The sequence below is a fragment of the Oenanthe melanoleuca genome, chromosome 4A (assembly GCF_029582105.1).
Source record: "Oenanthe melanoleuca isolate GR-GAL-2019-014 chromosome 4A, OMel1.0, whole genome shotgun sequence".
In the NCBI taxonomy this organism is placed as follows: domain Eukaryota; kingdom Metazoa; phylum Chordata; class Aves; order Passeriformes; family Muscicapidae; genus Oenanthe; species Oenanthe melanoleuca.
The window spans coordinates 14794489-14815367 of NC_079338.1; the positions used below are offsets into that span (position 1 = coordinate 14794489).

The 20879-nt window shown below is 49.0% G+C and overlaps 2 protein-coding genes across 2 annotated transcripts; one reads left to right on the forward strand and one right to left on the reverse strand.

Moving 5' to 3' along the window:
- Positions 1-24: 24 nt before the first annotated feature.
- Positions 25-3238, reverse strand: PDZD11 (PDZ domain containing 11). The gene is made up of 6 exons (XM_056491517.1): positions 3067-3238; positions 2865-2948; positions 1814-1870; positions 1525-1623; positions 1379-1439; positions 25-759 (listed from the first exon to the last, which is right to left on the reverse strand). The coding sequence occupies exons 1-6, from the start codon at positions 3151-3153 to the stop codon at positions 725-727; spliced, it is 423 nt and encodes a 140-aa protein (XP_056347492.1). The 5' UTR covers positions 3154-3238; the 3' UTR covers positions 25-724.
- Positions 3239-3410: 172 nt separating this feature from the next.
- On the forward strand, positions 3411-20458 carry KIF4A (kinesin family member 4A). The gene is made up of 31 exons (XM_056491518.1): positions 3411-3477; positions 3648-3777; positions 3854-3968; positions 4612-4802; positions 5045-5134; positions 5693-5859; positions 6025-6119; positions 6298-6417; positions 7443-7618; positions 8090-8151; positions 8801-8936; positions 9345-9403; positions 9567-9672; positions 10318-10383; positions 10665-10850; positions 11185-11288; positions 11522-11666; positions 12225-12335; positions 12776-12859; positions 13548-13661; positions 13843-13998; positions 14545-14639; positions 15023-15149; positions 15824-15994; positions 16354-16461; positions 16602-16679; positions 16764-16865; positions 17495-17641; positions 18402-18518; positions 19165-19287; positions 19761-20458. Exons 2-31 carry the CDS (start codon positions 3655-3657, stop codon positions 19941-19943), a joined length of 3657 nt encoding a protein of 1218 aa, XP_056347493.1. The 5' UTR covers positions 3411-3477; positions 3648-3654; the 3' UTR covers positions 19944-20458.
- Positions 20459-20879: the final 421 nt, after the last annotated feature.

Below are 20879 nucleotides of genomic sequence, written 5' to 3' on the forward strand. Positions count from 1 at the left end.
TGAGTGGGAATTCAAAAAGCTGAATTCAAGCTGCTGTACTTGATTTATTGATTGTTTTTACAGAAAAAGTGGAAAACACTACAAGGAAGAGAAGGCCAGAGCCAGGGTTGTCCTGAAGCCATTACAATGTGATCCCACCGGGCATTTGCCCCTGGATTTGCTGATAATTAACATTTCCTTGGTAATTAACATTTTCAAACATTCCAGCCCTATATTGTGGGGGTTTTATCAGCAGAGAGGCACAAACAGCCAGAGCTGTGCACAGACTGGGGCTGGATTTTACTCCTGGAATTCCCAGCAAACCCAGCAATGCAGAGGTGGGACACAAGAGAAGGAAAGAATTCCATGGCACAAGAGTGGAACAGGTGAATTCCTTGGAGGACAATGCCTGTGCTCTGCTCAGGAATGCTCAACAACCAGGATCAAAGGACCCAGAACCAGCCCAGAAATCACTTAACTGAAGTCTTGCTAAAATCTTGATGCTGCTGGAGCAGCTGCCCCCAGGACCCACTTCCCACCAGCTTTTCCCAACACCCATTCCCAGGAGCACAGCCTCAATCCCCATCCATCTTCCAGCCAAATGAGCCCCTTGGCATCTCTCCACGTGGGAAAGAGCTGATCCTGTGCAGGACAGTGGTGCCTCCAGTGAAAGCTGAAAGGTGAGGAGTCATCTCAGACGTTGGGAAAGAGGAGTGGAGAGGTTTTGGCAGGATGGAGCTCCCTGTTAGTGAACTGTCCGTTCCTTCTGCCGCTGGTAATCTGGGAGGGAGGGACAAGGAGAGGATGATAGCCAGGGGGAATTACCCAAAATGTTCAGGAAAACACACATTCCCAAGTGGAGGCAGTGTTTGAGACCCTCTGGCTTTAAAAGTGCACCTCCACCAGTCCTTTCAAAGTGATTTTAGGGCACTTAGAACAAAATTACTTGTTTGAAATTATTTGTTTGAAACCCCCTCTTCCCCTACTCCTTTTTTTTTTCTTCTTAATGGCCACTTTCCATGTTATGAAAAATTCTGGTTTGGCTTGACTTCTCCCCTTTTTATCCCTCAAATCTTGGAACTTTATGGGTGCAGTAGCAGAAACTGGGAATTAACCCAGTTCTTCACAATTCAAACATCCTTAGTGAGGGACATTCACCACTGGCACTTGTTATTCAAGGATAATTAGCTTAAATTTATGAGCTCTATATTAACTTTTCCAACCATCCCACCTTCCTGCTCTCCAAGTTTTCCTGTGTGGGCAGATGAAGCCAGGCCTCATTACCCTGATGTGGTGCCAAATCAGCAGTCAGTGACCTTGGGCTGCAAAACTGGGGTGGAATGGGCAGGGATTTATGGAAGCTTGCTTCCCAAGGAGCATTCCAGGACTGGGCACTTACTGTAGGGGAAGTACCGGACACGCATGGTGATCTCCCGTGCCGTCTTCAGGATCTCCACAGCCTGGAAAACAAGGAAAGAGCATTCCATGGGTTCTGTGCTGGGCTGAAAAGCTGGAAGGAGGTGGATTCCCCATCCCAGCACTCACCTTGCTGTGCTCAATATCCTGGAAATCCACATCATTCACTGAGAGCACCTGGTCCCCCTCCTGCAGCCCAGCCCTGTGAGCATCCGAGTCGGGAATCACCTGGAAGGGAGAGCAGGGATGGCAGCGCTGGATCTGCCACAGCTCCCCTCCCACACGGCCCCAGGGAGCAATTCCAGGGGCTAGGAGGAGATCAGGGAGTGGTGCAGGATGTTCTGAGGGCGTTGTGGCAAATCCCAGCCCCGAGCCTCCCTGCTCCCACAAGCCAGGAATGGCCCAAGCACGGACACACCTTGGAGATGAAGATTCCCAACTGCGAGGCTTTTCCTCCACGGATGTTGAAGCCCAGCTGTGGGAAAAACCAGCAGGGAAATGCAGTCACCAGGATCCTTCCCTTGGACCAATTCTTTTTCCATTCCCCAGGGAATTCTCCCTGTCCAATTCCCCAGACCCTCCTCCCTGCTCTGTCTCCAGGATGGATCCAAGGCGTGGCTGCAGTGCTCAGCCAGGCAGCAGCACCAGCCCCTCTCTCCTAATTCCACCGGGAATACCTGAGGAACCCCGTTCCCAGCACCTCCACATCCCAGGATACCACATCAGGAATGTGATAACTGATAAAAGATTCGTGTTAATAATAAAAGTATTAGGGTTTGTATAAACCAGAATACTTAGGTCTGAAATGAAGCATGACTCAAAAGAAAGGGAAATATATGATTAAATCATTTTGGTTTAAATCCTCCTGTTATGAATATAATGTTTCTAAATAAGTTGTATCTACTGAGACAGCTTGCAAAACAAGGCTTTCACACAGCCCAACAGATTCTGCAAAATCAGGTTTCCTGCCTTAGTGTAACCAATTGCAGCCTATCCCTAAGACCAGACTTCCCAACTTCTGCCATTTCCTTATCTACCAAGAGCAGATGGTTATCTATGGGACTTGCAAATTGTCTAGAGACTCACATCGTCCAGCGATCCCACGAACCACCAGTGCTTACCTGGCAGAATTATGACAACAAAAAATAACAATGACTGATGACTACAAGGAAACCATGCTGTAAAAAGGGAGCCTCAAACCACAGTTCGGTGGAGCACGGAGTGGGCAGTGACCCCTCTGCCTCCCCAGCGCTGCTTGCTCTGTCTATATAAAATAAAACTATCTAAATTTTGCTAGATATCGGGACTTCTGTTTCTCATTTATAACAGGGAACAACCCCTCCCCTTACCCACCGCCTTGGAAGCTGCCACCCTGCGCCAGGACGCTGCCAGTCGGGAATATCGCAATCCCAGCGCCTTTATTAACCGGGAAACGCGTCCGTGAACGCGACACCGCGACACCGCCTCACCTGCGCCCCGGGCGGCTTCTTGAGGACGATGGTGCGGGGCAGGAACTGCGTGAGCTCGTTGTTGTAGTCGGGGTGATAGACGCGCTGCGGGGGACGCGCGGCGGCTCAGCCGGGGCCGGGCCGCGCTCCCCCGCCCGCCGGGGCCCCACAGCCACCGCCGCCGCCCCCGGCCGTCCCCCCGCTCCCCCCGTGCCGGGCTGACCTCGTGCGGCGGGACCCAGGCGGGCGGGCTCTCGTAGGGCGGCAGGAAAACCACCGGGAAGTCATCGTAGGGCACCCGGCCCTCCATGCTGCCGCTGCGCCGCGCCCGGGACGCGCCCCGCCAGCGACGCACCGCGCTGCGATTGGCCGCGCCGCCAGCTCCGCCCCGCCTCCCGCCTGACGCACCCGCCCGCCATTGGCTCCGCCCCGCCCCTCGCCCCGCCCCTCGCGGTGCCCCGCCTCTAGTGACGTACAGCTCTGCGATTGGTTGTGGCCCCGCCTCCCGGTGACGTTCAGCCCCACGATTGGCTGTTCTGCAGCCCCGCTCGGTGATTGGCCGCGGCGGCGCGCGGCCCGGTTTGAACGGCGGCCGTTGCGGCGCCGCCATTGGAACGGGCGGCGGCAGTTCCAGGTCAGTCCCGAGGCCGCCCCGCGACACCGGGCAGGGCCAGGCCGGGCCCGCTCCTCCTCCTCCGCTCCTGGCCCGGGGCTTCCGCTCCACCCCGAGCCCCGGCAGGGCCGCTGCACCCCCCTCCTCCCCCGCTCCGTCCCCGCTCCCCTCACGGCGCTCGTGTCCCGCAGGCCGGCCATGGTGCGGGAGGACGAGAAGGGCATCCCGGTGCGCGTGGCGCTGCGCTGCCGGCCGCTGGTGCCCAAGGAGACCAGCGAGGGCTGCCGGATGTGCCTGTCCTTCGTGCCCGGCGAGCCGCAGGTGAGGCTCGGGGGCTCCCGGGGCTCCCGCAGCCCGGGGCCGGCTCCCAGCGCTGCCCCGTCCCTCTCCCCCGCAGGTCGTGGTGGGCAATGACAAGGCCTTCACCTACGACTACGTGTTCGACCCGTCCGTGGAGCAGGAGGAGGTTTTCAACACTGCGGTGTCGCCTCTGGTCCGAGGCCTCTTCAAAGGTTTGTTCCAGATTTTGCTGCTTTGGAGCCTGTTTTTCTCCACAGAACGAGGGGGGTGTGTTCCCTGAGGCTGCCTGTGTGAATTTTCATGGATACCAGAAGAGTTTGGGTCTGAAGGGACCTTAAAGTCCATCCTGTGCCGTCTTCCACCATCCCAGGTTGCTCCAAGCAACCAGCCTGGGATTGGACACTTCCAGGGATCCAGGGACAGCCACAGCTCACAGCTCGTCACCCTCACAGGAAATAATTCCTTCCCAATATTCCTGTAGCAGTGGGAAGCCATTCTCCCTTGTCCTGTCACTCCAAGCCCTTATAAAAAGCCCCTTTCAGTCCTTAAGAATAACAATGGATTGTTAAACACCCTGCTCCAGGATGCTGCAGTGGAGCTGGGAGGGCAGAGAATTTGTGTTTCTGATTAGCTCTAATAAAGCATCCACTCTTAAAAAAAGAGCTGAAATAATCATTTTGTCTGTGCTTTATGGAGTTTTCATTGCCTTTTTTTTTTTTTTTTTTTTTTTTTCTTTCTTCGGTGTTCCTGACTGTGATCTATGCTTAAAACTGATGATTTTTCTGGAAGAGTGGTTTTCAAATATGCAGCTTTCTATCCCCATGTGACTCATCCTTGTGCCCTTTGTTCCCTCAGGGTACAATGCCACTGTCTTGGCCTACGGACAGACGGGGTCAGGGAAAACCTATTCCATGGGGGGCACCTACACTGCCAACCAGGAGTATGAGCCCAGCGTGGGGGTCATCCCCAGGGTCATCAAGCTGCTCTTTGAGGAGAAACAGCAAAGGCAGGATTGGGAGTTCATCCTCAAAGTTTCTTATCTGGAGGTAAAAGTTTAGTTTTTGTCAAGTTAGGAATAAAGGGAGTTTTGAGGTCGCCTCCTTTAGGTAACAGATATTGGTTAAATCAACCCCTCAGACTCCAGGAGGTTTTGTCAGTCCTTTCTGGTTCAAAGTGTCTTTCTCTAAAGGTGAAATGAATAAAATGTGATGCCAAATCAGCCCTTATTTCAGCATAACCACCCCTTTCTTTGGCTGGTAACTCTGAGCTGCTCCTCTGCTGCTTCCAGATTTACAATGAGGACATCCTGGACCTGCTGTGCCCCTCCCGGGAGCGTTCCCAGCTCAGCATCCGGGAGGATCCCAAGGAAGGCATCAAGGTGTGCCCTGCTGGGGGTGGGGGCTGAAGGGGTTTTTGTGGAGTTTTCTGTCATCCCTAAAGCTGTGGGGTGGGGCTCATCCACTTGTTGGAAGCAGCACAGAGAGATCCAGGGGGATGGATCCTCAGGGAAAGCACAGCTTGCCAATGAGCACATCCAGTCCTTCCTGCTCATCCCCTCTCTGGTTTGTGCCCCTGGGAGCTGCCTCTCTAATCCTTTATTCACACAAATCCCCTCCCCAGCAGCCCCTTCCTGTCACTGCACAGCTCCCAGCTTGGCCTAGGATATCCATGGATTTGTCCCCGGAGCTCTGTCTCCATCCCAGAGCCCAGCTGGCTCTGGAACAGGCAGGGGAACTTGGGGATGTTTAGGAACAGGTGATGTGAAGTGAAATTTAGAGCCAGTTTTTCCTGGGAGTTTTCATGCCAGGCTTCTGGCTGGAGGTGACACTGATTTTTGAGATTGATTGGCATAGTCTGAGGTGCAGGGAGATTTTTCTGATCCCAGGTGGGATGAAGAGGAAGCAGAAGATAAACAATGTTTCCTTCCTGGCTACAGATTGTGGGGTTGACAGAAAGAAATGTCACCTGTGCCCAAGATACTGTGTCCTGCCTGGAGCAGGGGAACAATTCCAGAACTGTGGGATCCACAGCCATGAATTCCCAGTCCTCCAGATCCCATGCCATCTTCACCATCTGCATTGATCAGAGGAAGAAAAATGACAAGTGAGTGTCACTGTGCAGCTGATGATAGTGACTTCCCCAAAATTTCCTCATCCTGGTGCTGAGCTGTGCTTCTCAGGGCTGCTCAGGTTTTGACTCTCTGAATTTTTAGCTCCTGGGCTGCTCCTTTTCCACCTGGGAGTGTAAAAGAATTTCTTTCTGCCCTAGGAATTGCAGTTTTCACTGCAAGCTACACCTGGTGGATCTTGCTGGCTCTGAGAGACAAAAGAAGACCAAGGCTGAGGGAGACAGACTCAAAGAAGGTCTGTGAGCTGGGAGTGGTGGAGTTTGGGTTTCTTCTCACTTGGGAGTTAATAAAAGAGCAAAGCACTTCTCTTAACCTTTAATCTGCTTTTTTAACCTTGTTGAAGTTTTAATAAAGGCAGGAAATGAGTTTGGAGCTGTTGAGGTGGCTGTGCTCACTGTGAGCTTTGTCTGCAGGAATCAACATCAACAGAGGCCTCCTGTGCCTGGGGAATGTCATCAGTGCTCTGGGAGAGGAGAATAAAAAGGGAGGGTTTGTCCCTTACAGAGACTCTAAGCTGACCAGGCTGCTGCAAGGTGAGAGAAGATGATGACAAAGCCTAAACTTACAGGTGTTGTTTAAATAACAAAGCAGGAGGAAACTCCCCAGCTCAGAGCTGCTGCTGCAAAGGGATTTATTTGTTTGTTTAATTCCTCACTGATGCCAGGCCTTTCCTGGACTCTTATTTTAGGTTGCAAATGCAGTGTGATGAACTCAAAACAAATCTTGCTCTCCTGCACTTTGTGTGACAGGAGGAAACAAGACAAATTCAGGGCTTATTTTTAGTGGGGAGAAGGAGAAGTCTGGGAGCAGAGATCTGTTATTGTACCTTAATTATAGCAACTCCCTGGGTGATGTCACAGCCAGAATGAAGCTCCAGCTGTCTGTGCTTTCCCTGGGATTTGTTTTCTTAGCCTGCATAGCTGGTCTTTATTTTTCAATAACTGGGATTTGTCTTTTAATGCATTTTATTTAAGCTAGTCTTTAATTTGGGCACAGCTTTAGTAATGAAATTACTGGGGTTTTTATGGTAACTGCATAATTTGGTGCAAAAGCCCTTCAGTATTTTCCATGTCTGAAAGTACCTCATTAAAACCTTGATTGGGTTGGATGTAGAACCCTTTTTTTTTTTTTTTTTGTGATCAGTAGCTCTAAGGAGCCAATTTGTATAAAACCAAAGGATGAAGTTCCATGCAGCTTTGTGATCTCTTCTTACCCAATAATTCTTTTAATTGGTGAAAATTCTGGATATTCATGGAATTCTTATTACTGGGGGGAAGGAGGAAGGAGCAAATCTGAAAGAGCCAGGCTAGACATGGCATAAAGAAGTTATTTATTAGGGCAATAACTGGGGCTTCTGGGGTGAAATATTTAGTTTCAAACCCTGATTTTGGCTTTTAAAAACCCACTTTAATACAAAACTGAGTGGGCAGAGGAGAAAGTAATGAGTGAGCTGTTTAATCTGCGTTTTGGAGGTGCACTCATGGTTGGAACCCTTGAATCTGACATTTCAGTGTCATTGTTGCCCTGATACTTTGACACTGTTTCTTTTCCTTCCCAGACTCGCTGGGTGGGAACAGCCACACGCTGATGATCGCCTGTGTGAGCCCAGCAGATTCCAACCTGGAGGAGACCCTGAACACTCTGCGTTATGCTGACAGGGCCAGGAAAATCAAAAACAAACCCATTGTCAACGTGGACCCCCAGGCAGCTGAGCTGCACCAGCTGAAGCAGCAGGTACTGGGACATCCCTCATGTTCTGAGCTCAGCAAAAACCCCAAGGGAAGGCACAAGCTCACAAAAAAATGCAAATCATCCCTAATGTGCTTTGCTGTGTCACTGGAGATGGCTGGGAAGGGGAGATGGAGAAATTTCTTGGAGTTTTCCTGCAGCCAGGGAAAAGTGGTGATGGTTTAAATGGTTTAAACTTCCCTTTCACCCAACAAATCATTGCCTGGTGAGCTACAGGCACAATTAGAAGTACAGAGATGGTTTGGTGCTTTCCTGACATCTGTCTGTGCCCAGCACGGTGGGAAGGGAAGAGTTTTCCCTGGAGTGACCCCAGAGAGAAATGGCTTGAAATGCTGTAACAACAGCACTCCTTTCCTCAGACTGTGGCAAAAGGAGAATTATGGAGCAGAGGGGTCAGGAATACCAAGGGTCCATGCAGCTGCTACATTTACAAACAATAATTATTTGTGTTTGCAGGTCCAACAGCTCCAGGTGTTGCTGCTCCAGGCTCATGGAGGGACCCTGCCTGTGGCTCTCAAGTAAGATTTGTTATTTGATGTCCTATGGATATGTATTTATCACACTCCAGAAGTCTCTGGGTCTCCTTAGCTCTGGGCAGTGCTGTGGAGAGAGGAAAGAACAAAATTGGTTGCTTCCCCCCCACCCCTTTTGTCAACCTTACTGGAATTCCCTGGGATATTTAGTTTAGTAGACAGCATCTCATGGTTGAAAAAATCTGTTGCAGGAGGTAAAAATGCAAGCAGGAAACACCTCCTGAATAAATTCCTGTCTCTGAGACCCATCCATCCCTGTTCTCCTCACTCCTCTGGCAGTCCCACCTCCATTATCCTTTAAAGCACAAAATCTGGCACAGAGTTGGATTGTGCAGGTGTTGTGTTCTGGGGATGTTTCAAAACCAAGTACATGGAGTTCACAGCCTCTGTTTGGAGGTTTTTTCCTGCATTCTGGAAGTGTCCAAGGCATGGACAGAACATGGAGCAGCCTGGTCTGTGGAAGATGTCCCTACCCTGGCAAGGATGGGGCTGGAAGATCTTTAAGATCCTTCCACTCCCAAACCATTCTGGGCTATTTATTGTAAACTGTTTAGGGAATAATAATAATTTTGGAGGTGTCTTCAGTGCTGTCCCAAAGCCCAAAGTCACACCCAACTGCTCCTTGCTGTTGCAGTGGTTTGGCCCCCTCAGAGAGCCTCCAGTCCCTGATGGAGAAGAACCAATCCCTGCAGGAGGAGAACCAGAAGCTGAGCCAGGGGCTGAGTGAGGCTGCTGGGCAAACAGCACAGATGCTGGAGAGGATCATCCTGGTGAGTTCAGTTATCCCAGGAAAGCTCTAAATTGCTGGGAGTAAATCAACAGCACTTCCTTTATTTATGATATACTGAGAATCTCTCTTAAATGCTCCTTTCACATTGATTCCAAAGCAATCAGAACCAAAAACCTGCCAGAATCTGTTGGCCTTTAGTTTCCTTTTGGGAAAACAAGACTTGAATCTTTCAGCTTTTTAATGCTTCAAATGTTTTATTTTAATATTTTAAATATTATTGCCTGCAGTGTCTATCCCTGAAAAAATTGGTGTGAAATCCAAACTGGTGGCCCTGACCATGAAAGATCTTTCAGTGCATTGATTTTTTACACTGCCAAACTTTTGCTGCAAATTAATCAGCTGATTCCTGGATTCTTCTACAATTGAATATAACTCTAATTTCTTTTAGACAGAGCAAGAAAATGAGAAGATGAATGCAAAACTAGAGCAGCTCCAGCACCATGCTGTGTAAGTGTCCCTACACCCTTCTCCTGGGAATTCAATGTTTTCAGTGGGATAAACTGATCAAATCAGCTGGGATTTGTTCATCCAGAATTTATTCAGAGGTTGAGTGGGGAAAGTTGTTCTTCCCTGGCCCAAAATTGCCATGGACTTGTTCCCTTGTTTCCAGGTGCAAGCTAGATCTGCAGAAGCTGGTGGAGACTGTGGAAAATGAGGAATTAAAGGAAAATGTGGAGGTGATCCGGGACCTGCAGCAGGTGCTGGCTGAGCTGCAGGTAAGGCTGAACCCAGGGAGGGGGGAGTCATCAATTTACTGAGGAAGTCTGGGATTCCACTCCAACAACTTCCCTCAAGGAGTTAAAAGTGTAAAAAGAATCTTGAGATCCACTTCAGAACTGTCCTGTTGTGCTTTAGTGTTGCTCCTTGGGGGAAGGAGGAAAACCCATGTAAATCCATGCCAAGAAATGAAACAAAGCAATGTTTGCCCCAATGAGGGCATTTTCATTTCTACCTGAAAAAGCCTGATGCTGGAGCTTGGCTTGGACTTACACTCCCTAAATTGGATGGAGTGTTCTAAACTTGGTGATTTTTATGGACAGTGTAAATTGCAGGGATCTGACATTGTTAAATAGAAGCTTCCAGGCTTTTGTCTAATGGAGGAATTTCAGTTTTCTGTCACTGGACATTCCTCTGTTCTCTCCTCCTCCTCTTCCTGTTCTCTCCAGTGCTGGAGTTCAGGGAAGATTTCAAAGAATGGCTTTTCCAGCCAGACAAGGAGGAGGATGATGGTCTCCTTCCAGTGAAGCTCTGGCTAGAAGAGAATCACATTGTGCTTTGACATAATGCGCCAACAGACTGTTATTTACTTCATTTTATTTCATATTTCCCTTTTCACCCAAATCTTCTTCTCTGTCCATCAGAGTGACAACACTGCCTCTACAGAAGCTGCTGCAGAGCTGCCAAACTCTGAACAAGATTCTCCAGGTGTAAGTGAGAGGCTCAGCATTGCACGCCTCACTAGAATATGGTTTTATCTCCTCATCACTTTTTTCTGCTCCCTCCTGCTAATTTTCTAACCCAAGTGCTTAATAAATCATCCTTCTTGTCTGTGCTGTTTTAAACTCAATGTGTTCAACGTCAAGAACCTGTTGTCATTTCTGCGTTTCTAGTTTTTTACATAAAAATGAGTTTGAAGCTCTGTAGAAACAGAGATGAAGTGAATCAGGGGCTCTGGATTGGCCTCTCCTCATGGCTGTGTCTCCTGCAGGAAGCAGACTTGGGCCAGGAGTCCAAGAGAGCCTCCAATGACTTCAGCACCCAGCACGCCCTGCGCCAGGCACAGCTCTCCAGGGAGCTGCTGGAGCTCAACAAAGCCCTGAGTCTGAAAGAGGCCCTGGCCAAAAAAATGTCTCAAAATGATTCTCAGCTGGGGCCCATTCAGTGCCAGTACCAGGTAAAGCTGAAATCTTCCTTGCTCAGTTTGTTTTCCTCAATTCCTGTTCTGATTTGGGTCTATTCCTTAAGCTGGGCAGTTTTCCCTGCTGTGCTGGGAATCTCCCATCTCTGAAATGATCCAGTCAGGATGTGACAGTAACTCTGTGCCCACCAAAAGCTCCAGACTGTGCTGGGCCAGCTCTTGTGACCCTCACACTGCTCTTAAAAGGGTAGTTTAACAGCCTGCTATGTGAAGGAGTGGGATTTTTCAAGAGTCCTCTGTCTCAAAGCTTTGCCTCAGGGTGTCTTTCCAAGGTTTTTATTTGGAGATTTATTCTTCTTGTCCTTTCCAGACCAATATCAAGGATCTGGAGTTGGAGGTCAGCAATTTGCAAAAGGAAAAGGAGGAACTGGTCCTTGCTCTGCACATGGCAAAGAAAGACATCAACCAGGCCAAGTAAGAGAGCTTTGCCTGCAGCTCTGGGGGTTCTTAATGTGTCTGGAAATCCAATGTCTTGCACTTCCATCATCTGTAAAAGCTCTTTTTTTGATATAAAAGTGTCCCTTTAATGTGCCAGGAGCTGCAGAGAAGCCTCCTGTGGGCTTTCAGCAGCAGCAAAGGTGACAAAGGCGACATTTTCCATGAGGTGTGTCTGAAGCTGGAGAGGATTTGTTGTTGTTTCTCTCCAGGCTGAGTGAGAGGCGCAGGAAAAGGCTGCAGGAGCTGGAAGCACAAATTAATGAGCTGAAGAAGAAGCTGAATGAGCAATCCAAGCTCCTGAAGCTGAAGGAATCCACAGAGCGCACGGTGTCCAAACTGAACCAGGAGATCAGGGTAAGCAACCACACACACCTCTGACCTGAGCCATGTGGGCAAAGCAGCTCCCAGGCAGGAATTCCAGGAGAAAATCCCAGGCAGGAATTCCAGGAAAAAATCCCAGGCAGGAATGATTCCAGGAAAAAAAAAATCCCTGTAAGGAATGATCGCAGGAAAAAAAAAAAAAATCCCAGGCAGGAATCCTCCCAGGGAAAAAAAAAAATCCCAGGCAGGAATCCATTTTCTGTTTAGGCAGACTGAAAAGAGCAGTTTTTGGCAAAATTCCTGTGGCTGCATGGCCAGAATAAGCAGGTGACTACTGAAATTTGGGAGGAAAATAAGTCCAAAGTATCTTCTGACATTTTTAATTTAATGCCTCAATCAAATAATTTGATTCCTCTTTGCTATCCCTAAAATGTGTTGGTCTTCCCTTTATGCCTAAAAAAAAAAATCCCTGTTTTTAGCACTCTGAGAGTGTCCTGAGTGGGAGCACCTGGCAAACCCAGGGGGAATGGAGGCTGAAGCTCTTCAGGATGTAAATCCTGGATAACTCTTCCAGCCACTGGTGTTTTTCAGGAAATGAAGCAGCAAAGGGTGCAGCTGATGCGTCAGATGAAAGAAGACACTGAGAAATTCAGGCAGTGGAAGCAGCAGAAGGACAAGGAGGTGATCCAGCTGAAGGAAAAGGTGAGCAAAAATCCAACCAGCCCCTCACACTCTTCCTTCCCTGAAGGCTGCAAGGTTTCTTTAACTGGGAAACATCTGAGAAGAGCTGGGAATGCTTTGAAGAGAAGCTTGGCTGGTGTGGCTGCCACTCTTCACCACTTGGACTTGTTTGTGGCTGCAGATCTTCAAGCTCTTGCCACAACTGTGTCTCTGCTCTAAAGCAGAAAAGCAAAAATAGTCAATATTTGAAGGATTTAAAGTTGTAGGGTTTGGCCTCAGCATGGGAGGATTTTAAACTTCCAGAGGAAAGTTGGATCTGGAGGCTGGTAAAATCCAGCTCACGTGGAGTTTGGTGTCACAGCAATTCCTGCTCCTCAGGGATACTCAGGCTGGAATTTTGGGGCTGCAACTTTTCCTTTGTCATGGAAAAATGTGACTTTTCCAGCTGTTTTCCCTTGCAGGACCGGAAGAGACAGTATGAGCTCCTCAAGCTGGAGAGGGATTTCCAGAAACAGGCCAACGTCCTCCGGCGCAAAACAGAGGAGGTGAGGAGCCAGCATCTCCTGGGAATTCCCAGCCAGTCCCTGAAATCTGCCAAGTGGGGCTGGAGGATACACAGAAACCTCTAAAAGGAGGTTTAGAGGCTGGAAAAAAAAAGCTTTTCTCTCTGTAGAAAAATCCCCATTTCTGCCTTGGGGTCTTTGTGGGATCTCAGTTAAATTTGCTCCTTAAAGGAATTTAGAGGCTGGAAAGAAAAGCTTTTTTTTTTTTTTTTTCTCTGTAAAGAAATCCTCATTTCTGCCTTGTAGCCTTTGAGTCCAGTTAAACTTGCTCCTTGAAGGCCAAATGACTCTGGGTCCCAGGTTCCTGTGGCAAATCCATGCAGATCCCAAGGCAGAAAGTAGGAAATGAGTTTGGGTGGTTGGATCTACAAGGTTAAAGCTCAAAATTCTTTCAGGATGGCTTTGTAAAAAGAAATGCATCTTCAACCCCTCATTTTGGCTATTTCCTTCTGCCTTCAAGCCTAGAAGGAACTTCTCTTTAAAGGAGGAATGGCAGCAAAGGAGATAAATCAAGGGCTAGAATCCTTGAGTTAAACCAGGATTATTTGGGATTTATTAACCTCGTGCTGTCACTGTCCCAGTGTTTGCCCTGGGCTGGGAATCCCTGGTGTTTCCAGCTGTAGCAGATGATTTGCAGTCCCTGTTCAGCTCCTTGTGGGATCTTTTCCAGGCAGCAGCTGCCAACAAACGCCTCAAGGATGCCCTGCAGAGGCAGAAGGAGGCAGCAGATAAACGGAAGGAGACCCAAAATCGGGGCATGGAAGGAATTGCTGCACGAGTCAAAGTGAGTAACAGCATCCCAGCACTGGGCAAACTGGGATTTGCTGCTGGCCTGGGTGGCTGGAGCACAGCAGGAGGAGCAGGGAATTGCAATGGGGATTATTCAGTTTCTCTGAAATGCCTTCACACAGGGTTCAGTCCTGGAGCTGAGCTCAACCATTGGGTTTTGGGGGTGATTTTTCCAGAGCTGGCTTTCAAATGAAGTTGAGGTTCTTGTCAGCACTGAGGAAGCTCGAAGACACCTGGCAGACCTGCTGGAGGACAGGAAAATCCTGGCAAAGGAGCTCCTTCAGCTGAAAGAGAAGAAAGATGCTGGAGAAAACCCCCCTCCAAAGCTCCGGGTAAGAGGGAAATTCCCCTTTTCCCACCCCACTCCTCCTGTTCAGCAGGACTGGATTCATTATTCTCACTCCTGCTTGACCTGTTCCCTCAGAAGGTGGGGATGGACCCCACCCTTGGCTGCCTTTCTGGAGGAAAGGGTTAATATTCCTGTCCTCTGATACATCAGGGACAAGAAGTGCTGAAGGAACTTGTAATTAATGGAATTTTGGAAAATATTTTCCCTGAAAGGGCAGTCAGGCTTTGGAATGGGCCGCCCAGGGGAATGGTGGAATTACCATCCCTGGAAGTGTCCAAAAAACATCTGGATGTGGCACTTGGGGATATGGGTGACCTGCCAGTGTTGGAGGAATGGTTGGACTCTGCTCTGGGAGAGCTTTTCCAACCTCAAGGATTCTGAGGGATGTGAGTGCCTCACTCCCCTTAGCAAAGGCTTTTGGCAAGGAACAGGGGAGCTGAAGCTGTGGGGAGGTGCCTGGAGGCTTTTCTAGCTGGGATTTCTGGGTGTGTGTGATTTCCTGCCCTGGATCCCTGTGCTGTGGTTGCAGAGGCGCACGTACTGCCTGGCTGACCTGCAGCCTCCAGACATGGACCTCTCCATCTCCAAGCAGATTGAGAGCCTGCAAACTGAGATGGAGCTCAGGTGAGCACTGCCACAAAGCTCATCCTTGTCCCTCATTTCCATCCCAGCCCTCTGGGAGGTGGAAGAGCATGTGAAACACACAGACTGCAAATGGTGAGGGAAACTGTGGGTTTTCCTGGCTGGCATTTTTCTGAAATGTGGGGAAAATACTCAGGTGCTTTGGGTGTTTTGTGCTGTTAGTGAGTGGAGGGGAAAAACCTCCACTTTTATTTGGGAGATAAAACTCCCCAGGGGAGCAATGCAGGCTCCAGGTGCTCTACTGAGCAGCAAAAATCTCAATTTATATTACTTTACTTAATATTCTGGGAGCAGTAACATTAGCCCAGAAGCCAGCCCTGCTTTTCTGCTGTGTTGTAACCCCAAATCTGTGGATTCTTCCCCAGGAGTGCTCAGATAGCAGATCTGCAGCAGAAACTCCTGGATGCAGACAATGATCGAGCCAAGCAGCGCTGGGACAGCATTGCCACCATCCTGGAGGCCAAATGTGCTCTGAAGTACCTCCTGGGAGAGGTAAACCCTGCATTTTCCTCTTTTAGCCCTGGAAACAAAGGCTGAAAGTCTGCTTAGCCACAAACAAAAGGAAATGACCAAAGGAATTTGAGTGGAGCCCTCTTGTAGAGGAGGAGGTTTATTCCCTTCTCAAGTCTGTATTGGAAATCTGAAAAACAGGGAAGTGGAATAGATAAGGGTTTGGAGATGCCAGCTAAATGCTTGTATAGGAAAGCAAAAAGGCAAATTTCAAATGTGGAAGAGAAGAAGTAGTATCTAAAATTCTTCCTGAACAAAAAGGGAAACAAGGGCAGTGCTGGCTGAGGTCAGGGGAAGCAGTGGAATTGGTGTTGAAATGGGAAAAAGAAAAATTTGGATAGTGTGAGATCAGGGAAAGAGCAGCTGAAGGACAGAATTACCTGTTACTTTGGAAATCAAAGTAAAAGGGAGAAAAGGAAAATATTCTGAGTGTTGCAGGAAGGGAGGTGAATTCAGAGCTGTGAACAAGACCCTGAGCTCCCTGCTTTGCACTTCCAAGGTGTCTGGCTCTGAATCTCTCCTGGTTTCCTTGGTGCTGAGGGCTGGTCCAGTTCCTGGGGTGGCTGGAAATTACAGGGATGCTCCCCCTCCACACTGCAGCTCCTGTCCCAGCAGGGAATCCCTGTCCCAAGCCATCCCTTGCTCTTGTTTTCCAGCTGGTCACCTCCAAAGTGCAGGAGAGCAAACTGCAGAGCAACCTGGAGCAGAGCCAGGCCAGCTGCACTGATGTGCAGAAGATGCTGATGGAAGAGAGAAACCACATAGCAGAGCTGGAGGCAGAGTTCCAAAATCAGATTTTGGTGCAGGAACAGCAACACCAGGAAAAGGTGAATCTCAGCTCATGGAAATCTTGGAGTCTGATCTCCAGTTCTGCTCAGAGAAAAAGGCAAAGGGGGATGTGCTCAAATGAAGCTGGTGCTGAGTATCAACTAATGTTTTTTTTTAATTTTTGCAGACAGTTTATTAAAAGCCAAAGAAATCTCTGTATATGTCCTGTGCAAATTAGTTTTTTCAGTAACTTTCCTCCTGCTTTAAATGAGGAGGTTACATCTGAGCACAAGATCACTTTTCAAGTAGATCAGGGTGGAATTGTGCTGGAAGCTGCAGGAAATTTCCCTGAGCCTGGACTTTGATGCCCAATGCCCCTTTCAGGAATTCACCCCTGTTTATTCCAACTTGCTTGCAGGTTCTGTACCTGCTCAGCCAATTCCAGCAGAAAGAAGCAGCAGAGAAGAGATTGGAGGATTCCCTGAATGAGCAGGAGAGAAAACTGCAGGAGCGACTCCAGTTCCAGGTGCGGTGGCTGGGGAAGGGGAACCCTTTGGGATACCTGGAATTAGGAGAAGGATGGATTGTGTGCAGGCTGGAATAACCCTGGGGGATTTTCTCTTATTTATCTCCAATGAAACAAATTTCCTCTTGTCCTGCAAACAGGAGGAAGAGCTGGAAAAAATGAGGGAGATCTGTGAGAAAAACCAGGAACTGCTCCGGGAAAATGACAATCTGAAACAGGTAGAGCCTTGCACAGACACCAGAACCTCGTGCCAGTTGGGTTTGATGGATTTTTGCAGAGCTAATTCTTGGCCCTTTTGACAGAAAATGCTGCTCCTCCAAGTTGCCAGTGGCCAGAAGCTCAGGCACATCCAGCAAAGGCCACCTGAGTCTCCAGACTCTTCTTTTGATTATGTTCCACCCAAGGTAAGAGATTTCACAGTTTGTATTGCACCTGAAAAGTCAATCTTGGTTATTGATAATGTGGTTTTTTGCTTTCTCCTAAGCTGCATTTACCTTGTTCTTCTCATTGAAGTGGCCCCTTCAGTCCTTTCCAGAAGGGTAATGCAAGAAAACCTTGCATTAGTTTTTGATTAAGAAAAAAAAAGGCAAACAAACCCCAAGCCTGTTTCCTCACTGGAATTCTGACTCTATCCTCCTTCACAATCCTGATTTGTTTTTCTGGAGTATTCTCAGTCTGTAAATTATGGAGCAAGGCAAACTTTGCTGCTTTGCAAAGAGCCAAATCTTAGTGCTGGGAGGAAGAAATGATTTAAAACTCTTTGGACAGGAGTGTGACACTTGTTTTTTATCATGTGATGTGACAACAACTCAGACTTCCAAGGATTTGTCATTAATACTTTAAATGGATTGGATTTTAATCCTGATAATTGGATCTTTTTTTCCCCTCCCTTTTTCCACAACCTTCATGGCTGTGAGGGGCTCTGAAAACCTTAATAAAACATCACAGGACCTTATTCAAACCTAATAATGGTTACTAAAATCTGACCAGTGGGATTTTTGGTGGCCTAACCCCTCGTGCTGCTGTGTCACAGCCCAGGGCTCGCCGGCACACAACGGCCAAGCCCCGAGCACCCAGCCCTGAGATGGATCTGGAGGAGCTGCAGTCTGACTCTGGGGACCTGGAGGATGAGTGGCTTCCTGGGAAAGCAGGCAGAGGAGGAAGGAAAAACCTCATGGGGGTAAGATCCAGCTGCCCTGGTCCAGTGTCTGTTAGGGAATTACTTGTGTCCAAGTGGGAGGTGTGGGGTCTCCACTGTTCTCAAAGTGGCAGGGATGGGTTATTTGGGTCCCTGGGGATATTTGGGATCTTCCCACAGACACAGCAAAGGTTGTCTGCAGTCAGCAACACATTCCTGGACAGGTTTTCCCTGTCCAAGTCACTTCTCCCATGTCCTGTTGTGCTGCCCATGCCTGAGATGGCCTCTGCTTTGGGAACAGCCCCATCAGCAGCCAGATCCATCCAGGGAGCCAATTCCAGGGGCAAAAAATGCCAAAAAAAAAGAAAAAATTAAGATGGCCTGTTGTAGATCCCTGTTCTCTTTTTGGGAATCTGCAGCTTCCAGTGCTGACAGAGCCTCAGCTTCCATCTATCTGTGTCAGTCTGGAGCCTCAGCCTGGGGCTCAGGAAATTCCTGAGGCTTTTGGGGTGGGGACTCCCTCTTTTTGTGGAAGTGTGGCATAGAAACTGGGATCCTTTGGCATAATCTCAAGTCAGGCACTGAGTCACTGAAGGTACTTATCCTGTAGATTCTGAACATGATCTGTAGGTGGAAGGATTTTATTCTGGATATTAGGAAGAAAATTATTCTGGGATGTAGGACTGGCAGCGAAACGCATCAAGGGGCAGCTTGGGGATGTCCCTGTCCTTGAGATGCTACAGCTGGCAGGACCTGGAGCATTCCAGGAGCATCCTGGCCATTGGTCCCCTTCCCTCTGCAGTGCTCGTGCAAGGGGCGCTGTGGGAACAGGCAGTGTGGCTGCAGGAAGCACAAGCTGGGATGCACCGACGGCTGCAGCTGCTGCCCGGCCACCTGCAGGAACAGGGAGAGGGGTCTGGTGAGTGCTGCTGCCTCTGGGGGGCACAGGGGCTGCAGGGCCTGGATTTGGGCAGGAGCAAAGCTGGATGAAGGGGTAATTGCCACACAAGCATAGTTTGTCCAGGCAGAGCAGGTGCACTTTGCTGGAGCTCTGTGAATGTCACTAATTAGTGCCTCTCTGGTAACTGAGGACAATTTTCCACTGCAGGACCAGGCTCTGCATTTCAGCAAAGACATTTGGAGATTCACAGCAGAGATTTTCCTGTTCCCACTTGGTATCCACAAATCTGAGGACAAATAATTTCAGTTTTCCTTTTGGACTCACTAAATTAAAGTTGTGTTTTTGGCTTCAGACAACACAAAACCTTGACTCATTCCCAGATTTCTTTTTAAGAATGGAAGGGGATGGTTTGGGGAGGGGGTTGTAGCAGTGGGAAGGTTCATGAGAAACTGATGTTCTTTGGAGGATGTTCCTATTGGGAATTTTGCTCTTGGAACTCAGAGATGTGGAGCAGGGACATCCCACAGTGCTCTCATTATTGCCTATTTTATGGAGCTGCAACAACCTGTACTGTGGAAAACTTCCCAGCTGGAGAGCAGGGGGATGTGGTGGGAAGGGAAAGGATGGAGGTTCTGCAAGAGCTTCACCCTCTGCTGCCCCTCAGGAAACCACAACATGTGAGGAGCACAAAAGGGACTCGGAAGGGTCCTTGAAGCTGGAAGACCCCATGGAGACAAAAGCAGAAGAGAGCTTCTTCCAGCCTGTGTGTGTCACTCCAACCACAAAGGTATTCACTCCCAGGGGAGAGCAGAGCTGCTCAGTCAAGGATCTTGGAGGAGAAGCTGCTGCTGGAAAACTCTGCACAGCTCCAGGCAGCTCGTGTGGAAGTTGAGAATTCCTAAGTTTCCACAATGCAATGATACCACAGCTTGCCATGTTTTCCTGCAGCACCTTCAGCAAGGGAAGGGGGGAAGTGAAGAGCTTGCAGGGTAAAATCACATCTGTCCATGTTCAAAGTGACTTTCAGCTGTTCTCTCTGACCTGACACATCTCATTTCTCAGCTAAACAAATTCCCTTATCCCATGGGAACCCTCTATTCCAACTGCTGTCTCTTCCTGCTGGGTCTTGATATTTTGTCCAAAAAATTATCTTTTTCCTGACTTGAGTAAAAAAAGCAACTCTTGGGGTTGGCCTGGCTGCCTCTGGTGGGTGACTCCAGCAGTGCCTAACCCCAGGGCTCGTCCCTTGCTTTCCCCCAGGTCCTGCAGGACATCACAGAGCAGGAGGCGCTGCTGAAGGTTCCCAGCAGCGCTGCCTCCCTGCTCGGGAGGGACGAGGAGTGCCGGGAGAACCAGAACCCCTTTGGGAAGAAGAAGAGGCTGCTGAACAGCAACATCAGCTTCTTCTCAGGCTGCACCCCCATCAAGGAGGAGCTGAACTGACCTGGAGCTTTCCCATCCCTTTAGGCCACATTCCTGGTGACTTTGGAGGGAGTTGGGTTCTCCTGCTGGAGCAGCAAGGGAGTCAAACTCTGCTTCTTGCTGGTTGTGTCTCTGTAAATATTTGTGTGTTGGGGCAGGGGGAGGGTAAGAATCTTTCCTCTGGAGTTTTGGGGGTGAATGGTGTTGATTTTCCAGGTGGGTGTTCCCAGCTCCCTCCCTGCTGCTGAGCTGGGACTGTTGGGTACGGTTTCACCATAATCCTGAGAGGACTTTGTCTTTGCACTGGAGCTCTGCTCCTGCCACTTCCCACGGAGCCTGAAGGAAATTTCCAGCTGCCCTGGGAGATGCATGAAGTGAGGCCCTGGCTGAAGTCTTAAACCAGCAGCTCTGAACTGCTCAGGCTTTCTGGCCCCTTTGGCCGCTGGACTGTCTTTATTCAATGAATTTGGAACTTATGTGAATAATGTAGGAATTTTAACCCTGGTTTGTAGTTAATAAAGGAATTACTAAAGGAACCTGGCTTGGAGTTGGAATTATTGTGCCCAACATTCCCCAGCTTCCCCTGGGTTCTCTGCACCAGTCCAGGAGCTGCTGCCACTGGGACCTGCTCAGGTCACCCCAAACACAGTCCTGCTGCTTTTCCTTGCCCTCAGCCTGAAGTTGTGAGTCTCAGCAGGCAGAAAAGGTGATAAATGTAATTTTTATTAAATTCATTTTCCCCCTACTGCTACTGGTGGTGACCCAGCCCTTCCCTGGGCTGTGAAGAGGGATGTGGGATTTGGGCTGTAGTTTCCTTAAGCTGAGAATCTCCTTTATTTATCAGTTGGATGAGGGCTCTACCAACAGGAAATCCCAGGATGGTTTGTGTTGGAAGGGACATTAAGGATTGTCCACTTCCACCACTCCAGGCTGCTCCAAGCCCTGTCCAGCCTGGCC